Here is a 19,762-nt window from a genome sequence, read left to right as displayed (position 1 = left end):
CAGAGGCAGGATGGCAGCTGTGTGTGTGCCTGTGTGCAATTATTATAAGATGGCTCCACAGAGTTCCACCAATATCACACTTTACTTGATGCTGTGTAAAAGGCACAAGCAAACAAATGCCAGATAGTCTAATACAGCTCAGAACATTTTCTGCTATTTTTCAGTATGTCAATGTTCTGTATAAACTGCATCAGTGATGTCAACCAGGTCATTTCCACTATTTGAGGTATCGGAAGCGTAACAAAGGCGGGATGGCAGCTACGTGTGGGAGTATGTGCAATGTTAGGATTGTTATCAAAGTTATCTTGCTGTGTGAAAGCGCACATACTTCCAGCATTATCCCACTTTGCCGTGTGCTGTGTAAAAGGCACAGGGGAATATTTACCACATTGTCTGTTACTTTGCCTTTTTTTCTGTACACAAGGCACCAACAAGTCATTTGGTAGTGGGAGGGGGCATAGCTGTGTGAAAGAGCATGGTTACACTTTTCTGGGTGCTGTGCATGCTTCAATTTTGTCATATTTCTGTGTGCAAGAGGGAATTTCTATTTAGATATTGAGCATTATGATTTTATCTGAAGATTTCCATTGGGGGGGATTCTTAGGAATGCTTTCAAACGCAACATACATGTGAGATTAAAAAAAGTTCCTTTTTTAATGTCATCTTTTCCCAAGAACAATATAACAACAATATTCAGTGCTGATAATCCAACAGAGGACAGGAATAATTTAAAAAGGTGGGGAGGGAAATAAAGAAACAGCACAATGATAAATGACTGCATAGTACAAATGGCCCCCGGTCGTTTGTCCTCTGCGTGTCCTGTTTGAAAGAGCACTGAAGGCCAGCATGAGACACACTCATCAGTTTTTCCTATGAGCAAGGAAAAAAAATGGGCCCCAGGAGAAAACAGAGCAGTCAGTACCTCGGCTCCCAAGTGTGGGCCCAAAAAAGCAGTAAGAAGCGTGTCAGCAAAGTGGGTGTCATTCAGGTTCGCTGCTATTTGTCGTCTTGTCCCACTCTATGCTCTCCTCGCTGGGGGTGGGGGACGGCAGCCCCCCGCCGGGTCGCATTTTGAGTCCCTGGAAGCGTCGGCACTCGGGGCAAATGCGGATGTGGCTGCAGCCTCTGGCCACCAGGGCGGCCTCTTGAGCCAGTCTGTGGGAGAGGGGCTCCGGCAGTCCCGTACCGGCGCACAGCTTGCCGTTGGCCAGGCTGACGGCGGCCGCTCGCGCCCGGCGCTCCTCCTGGGGGGGCAGGGGACGCGGCCGCAGGACGGACGGATTCCGCCGGCGTCTCACTTGCAGGCTGTCGTGACACAGGACGATGCCGTGGAGCTCGCGGAGCATCTCCTCGCATACCGACTGCTGCAAGCATACACAAGGGCAGAAGGGGGGGGGTAGAGAGCCCACACTGAGGCACACATTACAGGTTATATGACAGACCCCCATCGGTTGAAATCAAACATGCCTGAAAGGAAGTCGGAAGAACCACATCTTAGTTCATCCGAACTTTTTACCGTACTTCCTCAAATAGTGACTCAACTCAAAACTCAAAAACTCCAAACTCCAGAGTACTCCACCCAAACCTTAACCCCCTCACCATCCACCCAAGCCCACCCAAATGTGGAAAATCCACAAATAATTTTTGAATAATTTTTTCATATTATTCTGTGTAGTTTTTTCAAACCCTCTAATATGCCTCTCAGTTATTTCAAGTACATTTTACACATATATAATCCCATGACTTACTGCACACTGTATTGCAGTAAACAGTAATTTTGTAGTATTGTTGTATTGCAGCTTCTCAACGTCATGTAAATAGCCTTGTGAGATGCCGCCCTCTGCTGGGTTGGTAGCTGCAGCACTGTTATTCCCCTGTACATAGCGCCATCAAAACACTTTCTCCGGAAGTTGTCACAAAATGCGACACCCTTTCCCGTTCGGTAAAAAAACATTTCATGGGCAATAAAAATGAAACAAATGAATCCCACGATAAATGAAAATGAACTGGACAATCAATACATGCCATGCATGCCATGTGCATACGCGTCTGTTTTCATCGTCTCAGGCCTCCAAGCAGGCAGAACGAGGCTTCACTTTGTCATCGATTTCAGCACCTTGGCCTGTTTGTTTCACGGAAACAATCTGTCTCCTGTCTGGTGGCAGCGCTATAAGTCACCGCTATAAGTCACCATTTTAACCGCCTCTTTCTTGCATCAGACATGTAGGTATGATGTAGACACAGTGAAAACACCCGCATACTGTATGGACGGCATACCACGAGTGTCAAGGCCAGGTTGGGCCTGCTGCATGGTTTTATGAGGCTCTCTAAAGGCTCCTTCTTGCTGAATTGATTTGTGGCTCCAGTTTTAACAAAACATTTGCACGGCATGCAATTTATTGTTTCAATGCAATTGTCATTAAATGAATTCTTCGACATCTCTACACTTGAATTTGTGCGTGGCACCTTGACCGCTTTTTGGGAAAAACAATTAAAATCAAAATCAAAAGTGCAATAATAAAAATAGAGGATGGCAGCCACCACATCTAATAACCAAATAACCATCGAATAATCTTTTGACACGAAGCACGTACACTACTGCTCAAAAGTTTGGGATCACTTGGAAATGTTTTTGTCCAGTCTGAGATATGGCTTTTTCTTGGCAATCCTGCCATGAAGTCCAGCATCCTGAAGTCGCTGCTTCATTGTTAATACTGCATCGTTTCTCTGTCCTTGTTAGACCAAGTTTGTGCTGCTTTCTTAAGGGAGTAGATAACAGCATGGTCAGAGATGTTAGTTTTAGTTTACCTGAAGATCTACAGCCGAGATCTTCAGCTGTGTGCTTGACTGAGAGCAAAGTCGGCCATAACGCAGCACTCAAGCTACTGTTCTCTTCCGTTACAGATAATTTTCCTTGCCTGTCTCCAAAGTGTCCACTCACAGACTCTCGGTTCTGTTTGTGGTTTCTCCCAGAGAAAGATTTATTCCTTGCCTCTGTCACCAGAGCGCATCACACAAATTCTCGGTTCTGGTTGAGGTTTCTTCATCAAGGTGTCTTTCTTCGAATTAGTTTTTCCTCGCCTCGTTAGCTAAAGCACCCACAGTGATTTGTCACAGTATGTCTAAATAATTGACTAAAAGCAGGAGATCTTGCATTGCCGTTTTTCTGTCCTTGTTAGACCCAGTTTGTGCTGCTCTCTGAAGGGAGTAGTTAACAGCATGGTAAGAGATGTTAGTTTTAGTTTAGATTATTAGATGACTTTTATATGATTTCTATGGTGATGGCTTGTTGATAGTAGGCCTCTATGCAAAAAATGTTATTTGAAAAGCATCTGATTCATTTTAATTGTTTGTGAAATGAATAAAAATGTTTGTGAAATGCATGAAAATGTGTTTTTCTTTGTAAAACAAAGAAATTTGCAAGTGATCCCAAACTTTTGAGCGGTAGTATATGTACATACATATGTATGGCTTGAGTATGTATACGTATATAGTATACACGATACATACCAAGCGCACACAGTGAAGCTGCAGTGTTGAAAAAGAAGGACTCCCAAGCTGACTTTCACATACTGCACGTTTATTGAATGAAAAGTCACAGTGTAGTCCAGCTCCAAAAAAGCCCACAACAGTTATCCAGCATCATTTTAAAAGCATCACAAGTCAAACACACCAACGTACACATCTCATCTTTTCTTATAAACGTAAGAAACGGGCATCAACATCGGAAGGCCCAGCTAGCTGCTGCCTAGCGGCAATAATATGAGGCTACATTTGTTTTCATCACAGCGGGGACCCAATCCTCTGAAAAAGAACTTCTCCGTATAACTTGTGAGTTATAACTGCTGAGTTAGTTTGAAGACAGACGACGTTAGCTTGGATTAAAGGTTAAGGTAGTACAATCACACAGGTCTTGCTACAAAAATGCCAGCACCATAATTTCACCAAAGAGATGAGAGTGCATTCAGTAGGACATACTATGCACTTAGGATATTAGACTCCAATAGAAACGAGTACATGTACTCTATGCACGGAGTCCCAACCGGGTAAATCTTTGGTTTTTGTGCTAATTTTATCTCCAAAAAAACGCCTACATGTCAGACCTGCTCAGTGTGTGTGTGTGGAGGGGGGCAGGAGTCTGGCGGCCCCACGTAGGGCGTGAAGGCGCCAGTGGGGGGAGAGGGAGACAAAGCAGATGCATGTTAGATAGCCCTCTCTCACCTCACTTCCGGGCGTGTGTCTCAGCATCCACACAAACTCCAGCACCGCCATGAAAATGGCCACCAGTAGGCCGCACACCAGCACTACAAAGATGCCGCCGATGTTCTCCATACCCAGACCTGTGGGGAGGGGCAGGAAGCGGCATCAAACATACAGTCGATAAGAAGTCAGACATAACTCACAATGGGTAGGAAGTGGGGACAGAAAGTGGGATTGAGCATAAGACTTAAGAGGAGTGAGAAGATGAGCTAGAAGACTAACCTTTGGCCCGGTGATCCTCCTCCTTTGGACACTTGCCGCCATCCCACCACTTCCTTTTCAGGATTTCCAAGCGATTGTCCTCCTGCAGTTTGAGAATGGCCAGGTCAAACTCGTCCCGGTAGACCGAGCCTGCACAGAAGGACGTGTTCCAGAATGTAACACAGAAGAAGAAGGAACCACACACTTTGAAGCAGATGGTGTTCTGCGTTCCAGTGTTCCAGCACAGTGTCAGGAGTGCGGAGGACACTTGAATTTGACTGTCACAGTGAACATGAGCTGGAACCTATCCCAGCTGTCAATCACCCTGTCAAGCACAGAGCAAAGAACACCAAACTTTTTTGGGGGGGGTGCTCGTAAAAGGAAGTGAAATGTTCCTCAAATGCTGCTTCCCTGAAGGGAAGTGAAGTCATCCACTGGGTAGAACGTCACAGTCGAAAAGCGAAATTGAAATGATTCCTGTTTACTTTCAAGGTGTGTCCCCTCCCTTCCCGTCCGTCGACAGTTTCGCTCATCATGTGATCAAAGTAGAAGCAGACATTCGAGTCTCCTAGCAGCCGTTGAACAGGAACCAAATTTCCTATTTTCTTATCTCGGCTTCTCCCATCAGACGTTGTATTCAAAACCGTCTTTGCATCATCTCTCCTCTCCCATGACGGCTGGTAGTCGTTTGCTCAGGTGTTACTTTGCAACTTTCCTACTTTTCCCTTCGCCATCCTTTGTCAACTCACCCAGCGGCATGCCGATGCCGTAGCCCTTGGTGTCGAGCAGCCCGCCGATCTGCGTCAAGTTACAGTTCCTCTGGCGGTAGTACTCGTTCATGGTGCTCTCCAGCAGGTAGGCGTAGTTGGAGTTGAGGACGCGTGCGATCCCCTCCTCTGTGCTCTTCACGAACACGCTGGGCTGCTTGGAGTGCATGAAGTTCCACATTCGCTGGTAGGTCTGGTAGCGAGAGTTCTGCCGAGAACGTTGCAGCATCAGCAGACACATCAAGATTTGCTACACAAGAACCTGACATTTCACGGTGAAGATGCATACCATAATGAGTTATCTGCCTCTGTATGCGCTTTAAAATGTTAGTTGATCTACACGGCTGTTGTTGTGATCAATGAATTTCCAGCGAAAGCTTATTCTTTATTTATAAATGGAACATCTCCATAGCCTGTTTACAACCTTCTAAGTACCGTTTTTTAACATTATTAGAGCCCACTGGACATGAACTAACACCCCTATAGTACTACCCAATAGGGTAGACATAGTAACGTGTCCCCTGGGGGAGTTGAGTGGTGGGCAGACACGGGGAGTGACGTGGGGGTTCAAAGTTGAGTTTTAGCCTGGAGTGGGTTACGCCTGCAACTGTAGATTTTTAGTCGAGATCATTGTGCCCTAATTCAAACCTGTCTCACTGATCATTACAGTAACATTATTGACACCTAGTGACCAATGTAGAATACTACATATCACTAATGGCGTCATTGAATGCATCTTCTTATTTTTGCATGATTTATCAATTATTATATTGTTGAAAATGAAATTTGAGCGTAATGTGGTTTGAGACTAACTGGTTAGCTAACTAGCCAGCGACTGTGTCGAGTCCCTGCTGCATAAGAGTTGTGTAATGTGTTGTAAACAACGAATAATAGGAATGCAAAGGTGTCTATAGGTATGTTATTTCATGTCTTTAAAAAACATATTTAGGAAGCCCAACTTTCAATCCTATATTGCAGAAATTCATCTACGGAGGTGGAATATTCCCTATTCGCCAATATTCCATTTAGCAAACGCTGTTTGGACGTGGTCTTAACACCCGCCCACTCAAGTTCTCTGATTGGCTGAGGACGCAATCTTACTAAACCTTAGCCAATCCTCGTTGCTTATGTACTCTAAACACCCGCCCTCAAGTTCTCAGATTGGCTGAAAACGCAATCTTACTAAACCTTAGCCAATCCTCGTTGCTTATGTACTCTAAACACCCGCCCTCAAGTTCTCAGATTGGCTGAAAACGCAATCTTACTAAACCTTAGCCAATCCTCATTGCTTATGTGGTTATTCCTCCCTCCCTTGTCACTCTGCAACACTCACTGCGCTGCAGATTAGTTATGAAGTCGGTGATATATTTTTAGGCGGCTTCAGTAACGTGCAGTAACGGGTGTCGGAAATGGTAACGGCGTTATGCTGACCGTAAAAGTAATTAGTTAGATTACCCGTTACTGAAAAAAACAACGGCGTTAGTAAAGCCGTTATTTTAAACGCCGTTATTCCCATCACTGAAAGTGACATGCATGGTGTGCTTTTAGTATCTTTCCACCCCCATACACCCAAACACATGTCATCTTTACACTTGAATGACTATTAATGGTAAATATATTGATGGAGATGTTCCATAAAGCACTGCCTGTCCAGTTAACAAAGGTATTGTGGTGGTGACCGTTTGACCTTGGTATGGATATTTTATGTAGCCATCATTTCCTACGGGAACATTGGAACAAATTGGTGGTGGGCCGACGTCCTGGAGCTGACGGTTATATTGATTTTTTGAAAATGAGCTTTGTTGATTCAAACACCGACTTGGCATCAAATGACTTCTTTGAGCGGAAAATAGCTGCAGTGCACATTTTGTCACTTTGAACCCAAAACATTCTTCACTTAACATTCGAACTTCGCTTTTCTTTCACTGGCATCATTAACCGTGGATTGGACAATAAAAGCAGCCACCACGAGACTAATGTATGGCGTTTCTTACAGTTTTTTTCCTCTGCAAAGTTAGGGTTGGTGCTTGACTAAAAACCCTGAGGGGCCGTTATTGAGTGCTTGTGGTAAAAGAGGCAGGAAACATAACAGCTGTGGTTAGCGAGCAGGGATATAACATCACCTTTGACCCTGTGATCGAATGAACTTGTATGCAGTGATGGGAGTAAAAATAATCATTGTTTTCCCGTAACATTTCATGTTACTTCTTGTGAAGAAATTAGGCACACAATTCAAATGATACCAGACACTTTTTCTAAAACTGCTTTGTAAAACTCGTCCCCCTTTGGAGTCTATGTGTCTGTAAGTAATGTGCAACTACTGTATAATGATATGAAAGCTGTTTGGATTGACAAATGATTGAGAAACAGCAGTGTAAAATGGCACATTGAGACATGGACGAGACTGTGAGGACCAGACAGCTCTTCATCTGACAGTAGCCAATCACAAGCTATTAAAAAAATTCAAAACGAGCATTGGAAATTTCAGGAGGTCATTACTCAATATACCAGTCTGACTCATGGGGCCATCTTACAAAGAACACTAAACTCATCACACAGCAGCTTAACACCCAAAAGGTAGCTAAGAAATATATAATGCAAGTATCAATATGAGTTAAAAAATGAAAATTAATGACATTCATGAAGGACTAATCTTGTTACTAATGATCTTTTTTTGGAAATTAACAAGTACCTCAAACCACCCCAAACTGGCGTGTGTGTCGCAACCACTTAAATAATCTATGAAACGCAACAATGTGGCTGACCCCTGACCTGGAAGAAGGTCATAGTAGAGCCCCCGTGCATGGTGCCGTACTCTATGGCCGTCTGATCGGCCAGGTCGTCCACCGACTCGATGGGCACCTCCATCCTCTGGACTGTCAGGAAGGCGGCCAGGTTGGCGGTGTAGGAGGAGACAATGATCAAGGTGAAGGCCCACCTGTGGAGGACAGACGACAACGTATTTATTCTCTCCTGGGAGCCGGCAAGAGGACCTGTCCCTCGCCAGATGAGCCCGCCCCGTGTCTGCAGTGCTACCACCACTTTTTTTTTGTAAAAACAGGCTTTGCTACACATCTTAAACGGCATCCATGGTGGACAAGTGGAGATAATGAAGATGATCTGACGCCTCACTGACCACACTCCGCTGACGCAGCGCGTGGACAGAGCCCTGGGGGCGATGGTGGACCCTTGCTGCATGAAGCCTCCGACGGGAAACCACAAGCTGTTGCCGAGGGAGTACTGGTTGATGAGGAGGTTGCAGCGGCCCTTTAGGCAGGGGTGGGGGTTGTACCACTCGTAAGGCGTCAATCTGGCGAACAAATGAAACACATAGATTGATTCCTGGAAAGAAAATTAGATCAAGTTTGGAGTGTCTACAAACTTCTCATTCCCATGTGTTGTGTTGCCTGCTTCAAACAGTAATAGTGGAAAAAGGGCCATGCCAAAGTTATACAGGAACTTTCTTTTCCAATAGAAACATTGGCAGGGCGACTGAATCCTGTTTACGATAAAATGTCTATTATTACACCTTTTTGGAAGGAAATACAGGTTAATGCAGTGCTATTTTTGTTGAATTTTAGTAGTTCCATCAACATAAACAAAATATTATCTGTGAGTTATTTGCAGGTGTGATGAGGCCGCACTTCCTCTTCAAGAAAGGAAATGTCTATTGTCGCACCATTTTGGAAAGTCTTCACTGAGGTCCGTGTTGAGCAAGAGTCCTTTGCAGGTCCATGACCCTACCCACCAAAAACATTTTTGAGACGATCCGACCATGCATAAGGAAGTTATGGCAGATATACATTTCCACCAGTTGGTGGTGCTATAGAGTCAATCTGCTGTAACTTCCTTCTAAATGGTCAAATTGTCCCCAAAATTTTTATGGTGGGTTGGGTCAAACTCTGGTCTGTGACTGTGTGTGTACATAGACTCTATAGCGCCACCAACTGGTGGAAATTTATATCTGCCGTAACTTCCTTCCGCATGGTCGGATCAGCCCAAAATGTTTTCTGGTGGGTGGGGGCAATAAATAACAATAAAATGTCTATTTATAATGAAAAATAGATAATATAATTTGTATAATATAATATATAAATGTCTATTATAGCTCCTTTTTGGAAAGACAAGTATATTTATTCACTGGTATTTTTGTTGACTGAGGATTAAATCTGGTCAGAAACACTTAGTTTTTTCTATAAAACTGTTATTTATTTAAGATATTTAGTTTCAAACTTTGGTAAGATGTATGATGACTTGTGACACGTTACATAAACACAATAATCTTTCTATGCATTTAATCTTTTGCCAGTGTACACTCTCTCTCTCTCTCTCTCTCTCTCTATATATATATATATATATATACATGTATATTATATGTATATACATGTATATTATAACATAGTAGATACTATGTATCTACAGTTCTGTCAGTTCCCTATATGACCAGCAGGTGTCAGTGTTAAGCTAAAAAGCCAGCCCAGACGGACAGCGTCTCTTTCTCTGTGGTGGACATGATCACCTGCAGAGAGTGAAGAGGATTAAAAACATCTGTCTCCACCCCCATAGACGCAAGCATACAAACACGCTGCTGCTCTCTGACCTTTCCTCTCAAAAGTGCATTAATGTACCTGGCCACCAGGAAGAGAACGCAGCTCACAGCCAGGTAGGCCAGCAGCATGAAGAGCCACACACCCGGGGAGAAGGGGTCAAGGAAGGAAAAGTAACCCGGTCGACGACCCTGGAAAGCACACAAGACAGAGTTTAGGTCCGTGGCTAAAATAACTATCCGATGCACAGAGGCCAAAAAGAGTGTGGCGGTAAAGAACGGTGGTTGGACGCGATAAGCTGATACAATTAAAGGGCCTCTTGCTCGCACGTTAGCATTCCCACCAGCAGTCGTAAACAGAGGGTCTCACATGGATTGTAAACACAGTGGAGTGGTGCTGAATATTGATACAACATGGATAATTATAAAGCGTTTATTCCCAGGATGCATGCAGTAAAAAACGGAATTAACATGATTTGTGTCAAGCGCTAAAATACACACTCTCAAAATGAAGGCAGAGCATCTATTATAACCACTTCATTAAATAGCCTGTTCATGACCATGCCATCTGATGCACTAATATACCAACTCTCATCTTGGAAACGATATGTTTTCCCACATAATAATGCTGCTCGCTTTCACAAATGGAAAAAAAAGGCATAATTACCAGGAGCAATATTTCCAAGAGAAAAGTTGACACAGCTGTAATTTTACAAGAATAAAGTAAAAAAATAACGAGAAAGGAATAAAGGTAATATATATATTCATTTTCTACCGCTTATCCTCACGAGGGTCGCGGTGGGTGCTGGAGCCTATCCCAGCTGTCTTCGGGGTACAGAGGCGGGGTACACCCTGGACTGGTGGCCAGCCAATCCCAGGGCACATATAGACAAACAACCATTCACACTCACATTCATACCTATGGACAATTTGGAGTCACCAATTAACCTAGCATGTTTTTGGAATGTGGGAGGAAACCGGAGTACCCGGAGAAAACCCACACATGCACGGGGAGAACATGCAAACTCAGAGATGGCAGAGGGTTATATAAAATATATTATATATATATATTTGTAAAAAGAGGGGAAAATAATGTCATTTTTGTCGCTAATGGTGGGAATATTAAAATTTGAGAAACAAACAAAGCAAAATATAGTCATAATTATTGGAAAATTAATTATTGGGGAAATGCTATAACATTAATTCATTCATTTTCTACCGCTTTTTCCTCACGATGGTCGCGGGGGGTGCTGGAGCCTATCCCAGCTGTCTTCGGGTGAGAGGCTGGGTACACCCTGGACTGGTCGCCAGCCAATCACAGGGCACATATAGACAAACAACCATTCACACTCACATTCATACCTATGGAGAATTTGGAGTCACCAGAAATGTTATAACATGAATAATGAAATAAAAATATGGGAATCAGGTCATAATATTACTAACAGAAATATAAGTTTAAGGATTACTTCAATAGAAAGTAGAAATATATGGAAAATAAAAAACAACAGCAAAAATGGGGGGCAAATGCGGTGGAGTTCAAACTAAGAATTGACTTTTTCCAGCCCGATCACAAAGGTGAGATTAATTTTTCCGGAAATATATATAACTTCTTAGCATATGCTTTCCAAAATGTGGTGCAAAGTGGTCCTTGCATCCTTCCATTTTCCAATATGTGGCCTGTTAGGGCAAAAGGAATATTTTAGTAATGTTTTCTGCTCCCAGTCCTCATATATTTCTTCCAGTGTCCCGCTGCGAGGTCAAGGGGGTGATGGGCCGACCTCGGCCAGCCGGAGGTATCCTTTGGTTGTTGCTTGGGGGTTCCACCGGTTTATTGTTCCTTATCTTGGGAGAAGAAGTGTCTGTTTTGTATCTTCTAACGTTGAAGAAAACAATTAGCATTAGCATTAACATCATCCAGGGGCGTCACTAGGTTCTGAGGACGGGGGGGGGCTTAGCCCCCTGGAGATGCACAGGATATGAATGAATGTAGTGGACATTAGGAAATCTAAAAAACAAATAACGAACAAGAACCGGGATATATACATACGTATTATATATAATATATATATATTATATTACATAATAATCATTATTATATTATTAATTAGCCTTATATTATTACTATGATCATGATTGGTCGAGTGGTTAGCGCGCAGACCTCACAGCTAGGAGACTAGGGTTCAATTCCACCCTCGGCCATCTCTGTGTGGAGTTTGCATGTTCTCCCCGTGCATGCGTGGGTTTTCTCCGGGTACTCCGGTTTCCTCCCACATTCCAAAAACACGCTAGGTTAATTGGCGACTCCAAATTGTCCATAGGTATGAATGTGAGTGTGAATGGTTGTTTGTCTATATGTGCCCTGTGATTGGCTGGCCACCAGTCCAGGGTGTACCCCGCCTCTCGCCCAAAGACAGCTGGGATAGGCTCCAGCGACCCTTGTGAGGAAAAGCGGTAGAAAATGAATGAATGATTCTTTTTCTGATTATTACTACTACTACAACTAGTAAATATTTATTTTAACTCTTATTCTTGCCCTGTTATATAAAATTTGTCAGAGATTTTCTTTGTAAAAAAAAAATCAATAAAAAATATCGAATTAATTAGGGGGGCTTAAGAACATTTCAAGGGGACTGAAGCCCCCCAAAAATAGGCCAAGTGACGCCACTGACATCATCCATAGATAACCATACAGAACCACAATGATGTGCTATACTGTACTGTATAAAATGCTCTATTGGCTGTTATGTACGATGTCATGGATCGTCCAATGGTAGCAGAGATGGAGTTGGATGGGTCTAGATGCCTTCATTCCGAGTGTTTCATTATCTATCAGCAACAGCCATTGTTGTCCAAATGGAACCAATTACCAGCGAAGCACTTATTTACGTCCGTGTGTCGTAGGGGACGACTGACTAACATTTAGGGAGGAATGTGACGCACCATCTGTTTAGTGACCATCAAAGAGGGTCAGCGGGACAGTTAGAGTAGAGGCCATCACACGGGCCAACTGTTGTGTTCATGAGGATGCATCACGGAGGATGGTGACATCGCTCTTCTGTTCGGGAGTCAACAGGCAGCAAATGACTTCCATGCTAAACAGCCGATGTTGAAGGGATGTCAGGAATACAAAAACGCGGCGCTAATATGTTGCCCGGACTCGTGAAATTGAAATTTAATCAGCGAGAGGGCAAAATCATTTTGTTGAGGATTTGTTGTGATCACTTCAGAGATGAACTTTCACTCTACTGTAATTACTAGCATGTTAGCCTGCCGCTGCCGAGGAAGATCAGGAAAGGAATGACTTTTTATTTTCTATTCACGCTTTCAAAGATCCTTTATATGACAGGAGCAACAGCTAAAATCCTGCTTTTAAGGACCTATTACAAAAACAAAGCAAGTCAAAGATCCTTTACATGACAGGAGCATGTTACTGTTTTAATCACCTGCTGCAAAAATGCTAGTCCAAGATCCTCTACGAGACAGTGGTACATTGCTGACATATGACATATTATATACAGTACAGAGGAGAGCTCCTGAATATATTAGTAGAAGAATGCTGCCAGCTAGGAGGCGTAGAGGAGGACCAAAGAGGAGCTTTATGGATGAAGTGAAGGAAGACATGAGCGAGACAGATGGATGGAGGAGATGGGTTTATGGTGGCGACCCCTGAAGGGAAAAGCCCAAAGAGGAGGAAGAAGACATATTACATACCTTATATACTATTTTTATAACTTGAAATTACACATGATTTACATATCCTGGCTTTACAGCAGATTAAATATTATTACATTGGAAACTATGCAAAGATATATAGCCATATTTAATCATTTTCATTGACTTATTATAATGATTTCTGACCGCCGCCAGCATCCAGTAAAGCAGCTGGGGAGGAAGCTGGGGGAGGACATTTCCATTCTGTACCAGGTGTTGATGCTCAGGAAAGTAAGGAAGGTAAGCTGGAGGCTAGCATACTACGGCACGATAACCAGCGTTTACAGTGACTGTGTTAGCGACTACTGGGTGACCAGTTCAACGTGTCAATCGGTGACGTCAGTGCAATGTCCCTCGAGCATCAAGCAGTGTATATGTGAGGTAAGCCACGCCCATGGGGTTCAAAGTAATGGTTTGACAAAAGCGGAGTCACCCTCGTGTCATCCTTTGCTAGACCACAACCGGTCCAGGACATTCCACACTGGGACAAATCCACCAAAACCTACACTGGCATTGGACATGACTGAAATGATTTGGAGTTTGGAGAACGAATCCGACATATTGCAAAAAGCAAGTCAAAGATCCTCTATGTGACAGTACTACGTTGCTGTTTTCAACGGCCTATTGCAAACAAAGATCTTTTGCAGTTTTGAAGGGCTTACTTCAAACAAAGATCCTCTATGTTACGGGAGTGTTCTGCTGTTTTGAGGACCTACTGCAAAAAGCAATTCAAAGATCCTCTATGTGACGGTACTATGTTACTGTTTTCAACGGTCTATTGCAACCAAAGATCCTTTAATCGACAGGAGCGTTTGTGAGGACGTACTGCAAAAATGCTTGTCAAAGATCATTTATATTACAGGTGCTTCCTGTTGGTTTTATAAACCTGCTGCAAAAAGCAACTCAAAGATCCTTTCTGTGACAGGAGCGCTTTCCAGTTCTTAAGGGCTTACTACAAACAAAGATCCTCTACATTACAGGAGTCTTCTGCTGTTTTAAGGACCTACTGCAAAAATGCGAGTCAAAGATCCTCTATGTGACAAGAGCGATTTGTCTGCAAACAAAGATCCTGTCAAGCACTAAACTACTGCAAAAATGTTTGTCAACGATCCTCTATCTGACAGGAGTGCATTGCTGTTTTCAACGGCCTGTTGCTACAAAGATCCTTTGTGCTTTTGAAGGGCTTACTACAAACAAAGATCCTCTATGTTACAGGAGTCTTCTGCTGTTTTGAGGACCTACTGCAAAAAGCAAGTCAAAGATCCTCTATGTGACAAGAGTGATTTGTCTGCAAACAAAGATCCTCTCAAGGACTAAACTACTGCAAAAATGCTTGCCAAAGATCCTCTATCAGACAGGAGTGCATTGCTGTTTTCAACGGCCTATTTCAAACATAGACAGGACTGTTGTGCTCCAAAAACCACTAGTCAAAGATCCTCTATGTCAGTGATTCCCAACTGGTGGGTTGGTTTCAGTGGGGTTAGAGTATTTTCCTGGGCCAAAACCAATGGAATAATCTGAGGTCCATGAATGCAGCAGTATTCCTGTCGCTGCTATTCGCGGGCAATGCCACCAGGGGGTGCGGGCTGCGTTCATGTCAGGTTTGAGCGGGAAGTCAAAGAGTAGGGACGCAAAGTGCTGACACACAGCTGCAGATATCCGCTGGAGAAGAGCGTGAAGTGTCTGCATTTGTCATGGGGGGGGGGGGGTCAATTGACAGGAGCGCTCCGGAGCAGCATGTGAGGCCGGCACGGCCCAAGAAGAAGATGAAAAGGCGTTGCTGCTAACGGCGTCTGTGCTGACACGCCTCCTCTCTGCTGGTCAAGACTGCTGCATGCTGAAGCAGCGTTCTGTTTTAACGGCGAGGCCCTCTTCCCTGCATTTTTATGGTCCCAGCGAGGTGCCATTACAAAGATGAAGAGGAGCAGCAGAAAAGTCGACAGATGGTGGAGAAAAGAGCCAAAATCCAGACAAAATGAGAGCCCCCCCCCCTCCAAAAAGGTTTAACAACGTTGTGCTGCAGGTCTCCACTCTGCTTTAATACGCGATGCTTTCAAGAACATCCACCAGGCTGCAGCAGCACACAAACTCGATTTCCATTTTCTACTTTCATCAACATTTCCTTTCATCATGCCAAGACAAAAAAAGCACTAATGGGCTCCTTTACCTTGAAAGTTGTCGTCTAATTTCCAGCTGTGGCAGATAAACACGTCTCTGGCCTGCATTCATCAAATTATTGTTGCTCATGGTTTCATAAGAACTTGTAGATATTGCAGTGAATACCCTGAACCGGAACTTTAATTGGAATCCCCACTCATGTACTGATTAATATGCCTGTTGGTGTCTTGGTTGCTTCTCCTCCTCCTGCTCCTCCTCTCCTCCATTGTGTCTCCAAGCTTGGATAATAAAACACTACATGGTTTCTCTGGATGATCTTTGTTGATAGAAAAATAGCCGAAAACAATCGCCATTCATTTTCCATTCATTCATTTTCTACCGCTTATCCTCACGAGGGTCGCGGGGGGTGCTGGAGCCTATCCCAGCTGTCTTCCCTGGACTGGTTGCCAGCCAATCACAGGGCACATATAGACAAACAACCATTCACACTCACATTCATACCTATGGACAATTTGGAGTCGCTAATTAACCTAGCATGTTTTTTAGGAATGTTTTAGGAAACCGGAGTACCCGGAGAAAACCCACGCATGCACTGGCAGAACATGCAAACTCGAGAGTGGAATTGAAGTCTCCTAGCTGTGAGGTCTGTGCGCTAGCTTTGATGGTGGTTAAATGATTAAAAAACAGATATGAAAGCCTCATTTGTCGTTAAAATATTGTGTTTGAGGAATTTTGTTTTTGTTAAACTTGGCTCTTTTTCTGGTCGGCCTGAGACATACAGGGTGACATCTTTTCTTCCTCATCCACCTTGATTTTGTTCTTTCTGGAAGGAGATGCTTTTTTTCACAAAGAAGCTGGGGGTACCACGGGATTTGAGGGCATGCCTCAGGTTCTTATGCCCAGAGAATAAATACAATGAGAATATTTACCGGCGTAGATGTGATATGTAGCATTCTACGCTCGTCACTAGGTGTCGGTAATGTTAGTCTTATTATGTACATTATGTCTTATTATGTCTACTATATTGGGTAATAGGAAGGTGGCTATAGGGGTGTTATTTCATGTCTAGAGGATTCTAATATTGTTAAAAACTGTATTTAGAAGTCACAAAAATGTAATGGTAATGGTTTAATTTCATTCGAACATGCATCAGATTACAATTGAATGCATCACATAATCAGTTCACAGTTCCTCATGTCAAAAAGGAGTAGGAAGAAGCAAAGCTTATTTAATCCTACCCCTCCATCTGGTTCTTTTACAATCAGTAACTGTTAACATTTGTTCACTTCCTGCTTTCCTAATATAGTTTAAGTTTTTTAATTTTTTTTCAATTTTTGTCACGTACCGAAGTACGAGGTGATATCTATAAAATGTTATCTATAAAAATATTGCATTTCTAAAACAAGAATCCTATTTTGTGGAAATTCTTTGGGTTGGCCTGGAGCTGATTAAATGCGGTAAAGGTGGGATTAATATGTACATATGTAATATGTATGTATTTCAGTATCATTTACTTTTACAATAACAATTCATTACATGATTGGTAGAAAATATTACGTCAAATGCTTCCTGTCAAGCTAATAAATATATTATGTAAGTTTGATAATAAACTAGTAGTATTTATTTCTTTGAAAGCATGAAGCCCTTTGCACACAAGATGACTCCGTTGAACGTGGATCAAAACTAAAAAAATATTGGTTAAATACAGATTACTCCCATTTTGTTGTGATGTCAGACACTTTGAGTCCAAGCATATTCTGCAAGGTCAAAGAAGTGCAAGTACTTTATTCATCAGCTGTGATGACATTAATCATTCCGAGAGTGAGTGTAATCGAGGACTAAGTGTCACTGAAAGGTCGGCATGCTTATTAATAACGCGCAGGCAAATATTGAAATATTGAACGTGTGTTCCACTCCATGATTGGCTGGTGCTCTCTGTGTTTCTGATATTGTTTGTCTTTGCACGTTACTGGAATACGTAGAGTCAAATACTTATGCAAGCTACTACACCTGGTAGAATTCAGACATGGATGGTATCATCATGAACGAACAGGTGAATGTTTGTAACCACGTTTGGCCAACTGCGATATGGCAAACCTGTAAGATACACATGACTACTTTTAAAGGAGCCGCCTGCTTGCCTCGATTAGAAATCTCTGTTTGTTATCCTTGGAAACGTCAGAAGGGGACAGCTTTGCACCCAAAACACACCCGATCCACAGGAGGAAGACGAGGAGCAACACGGAGGGGGCTGCACCGCCTTGAGGAACCAGATCAAAGGGAAAGATCAAAAGGGAGACCCCCACCTGTCCGTGCAGGGCAAGACCTGGACGTCTGCTGGGTGGAGCGAGAGGAAAATGGGGCGCTTTTGTCAACAAATTGTTCTCCCTTCTTTAGAAGGCCGTTTGAGATTGTACGTATTTGTTTCAATCAATCACATTGTAAATTTAATTTGCCTGTCCGAGTCTTTAAGGCTTGTCGGCCGTCTGTGCTGCCACTCAGCGACAATATGGACAGGGTTCTAGTAGGTGGAAAGGCAGCATGTAAACCCCTGGAGTTCATAGATAATACCTGTAGATCAGGGGTGGGCCAACCACATGCGGCCCACCAAGCATTTGAATCCGGCCCACCAGTTGCTTTATAAGTATTTCAACTTTTAACATACAAGCTGGCAACATGACTTGTATGACTTGTAAGTCAGATGTCTTATTTAGTCAAAATAAAAAAAATAACAAAAACTGTCAAATTCAATTTCATAGTTTGATATGGTCTGATGTTTAAAGTGTTCCTGAAAAAAAGGGGCATGAGAACATATAGCTGATAGTATGACACTTTACAGATAAAATTAGACATAATTCAGTGTGGACTGTTAGAATTATGAGCATAAAATAGTGTGTGTGCTTCTGTTAAATATATATACTGGCCCCCCGGACAATATTATTAACTCAATGCGGCCCACGAGTCAAAAAATTTGTCCACCCCTGCTGTAGATGGTTTAAGAGTTCAAACTAGGGAGCAAGGGTTGGAATCCCATTGCCTTAATCACTGCCTTGGTAGCAATCAGCCTGTGGCGATGGCAGGATGTTATACAATTTCCAAATATATACATTCATTCATTTTCTACCGCTTATCCTAACAAGGATCGCAGGGGTGCTGGAGCCTATCCCAGCTGTCTTCGGGCGAGAGGCGGGGTACACCCTGGACTGGTCGCCAGCCAATCACAGGGCACATATAGACAAACAACCATTCACACCCACATTCATACCTATGGACAATTTGAAGTCGCCAATTAACCTAGCATGTTTTTGGAATGAGGGAGGAAACCGGAGTACCTGGAGAAAACCCACGCATGCACAGGGAGAACCTGCAAACTCCACACAGAGATGACTGAGGGTAGAATTGAGCCCTGGTCTCCTAGCTGTGAGGTCAAGCAGTGACCTCAAGCAGCTGGGTTCTGTTCCTCGCCCATCTTACTCCAATTCCAGAATAAAAGGAAAAGAGGACCTTGGACCACTGGACCAATGTCTAATGCAGGTGCCTTCCATGATGTGGTGGGGGTGGGAGGGAGGGAGGTCATGTCCGCGAGGAAGGAGGTTTTCATCATCACGTCATGAAAAGATGCAACTTCAAAAGCGAGCCTTTTTTTTCCATAGTGGAGCAAACAAGTGAGGGAGATGATAGATTTTTCTCATGTTTGGTGCTCGTAAACAGACTCTCGGGACACATATTGCTGTGAGAATGTCATTAAAAGTCCATTTTGCTTAATAGCGGACTTTTCACCGCCAGAAGAGGCCATTCTTTCTTCCATTGCTGGCCTCTCATCCCAGCTCCGGTCTGTCTAAATCGATTGCGGAGATGCCATTGTTGTGTCTCTCGGCTTCTGAAGGAAGCTGGTGAGGTTATCCAAGTCAAGGATTTCACCCAGTCATCCTGCCTCTTCGTATGCAACACCACATTGTTTGCCCCCCCGGGAGACTGCCTCCATGACTACTGACTCACTGAAGGACGCTACACAGTGACAACTGAACTCGTCTTTTCCCCTCCGCCTGCATCTCTCCATCCCTTCCTTTTGCACATTTCTTATAAACAAGCGCACGACCCACATTATTAGGTACACCTGCCCCTTCAATAAAACCCCGTGCACCACTCTGTGGCA

General features: G+C 43.4%; 1 protein-coding gene across 3 annotated transcripts in view; it reads right to left on the bottom strand.

The window, feature by feature from the left end:
- Positions 1-534: 534 nt before the first annotated feature.
- The window catches only part of grik4 (glutamate receptor, ionotropic, kainate 4), a 270,511-nt gene continuing 251,283 nt past the window's right edge, over positions 535-19,762 (bottom strand). For 2 of the 3 annotated variants that reach the window (XM_058079390.2, XM_058079393.2), the window contains 7 exons: positions 9,857-9,966; positions 8,365-8,538; positions 8,001-8,166; positions 5,211-5,436; positions 4,483-4,611; positions 4,222-4,340; positions 535-1,364 (listed from right to left, as the gene is read on the bottom strand). In XM_058079390.2, coding sequence (XP_057935373.1) covers positions 981-1,364; positions 4,222-4,340; positions 4,483-4,611; positions 5,211-5,436; positions 8,001-8,166; positions 8,365-8,538; positions 9,857-9,966 — 1,308 coding nt within the window. In that variant the 3' untranslated portion in view covers positions 535-980. The remainder of the gene's footprint in view (positions 1,365-4,221; positions 4,341-4,482; positions 4,612-5,210; positions 5,437-8,000; positions 8,167-8,364; positions 8,539-9,856; positions 9,967-19,762) is intronic. The other variant, XM_058079391.2, reaches the window with a different exon arrangement.

The sequence above is a fragment of the Doryrhamphus excisus genome, linkage group LG8 (assembly GCF_037039965.1).
Source record: "Doryrhamphus excisus strain RoL-2023G ecotype Guam linkage group LG8, RoL_Dexc_Guam_v1.1, whole genome shotgun sequence".
NCBI classification, from domain to species: Eukaryota; Metazoa; Chordata; class Actinopteri; order Syngnathiformes; family Syngnathidae; genus Doryrhamphus; species Doryrhamphus excisus.
Note: the sequence above shows the minus strand (reverse complement) of the source record. Positions and strands in the feature narration are given on the sequence as shown.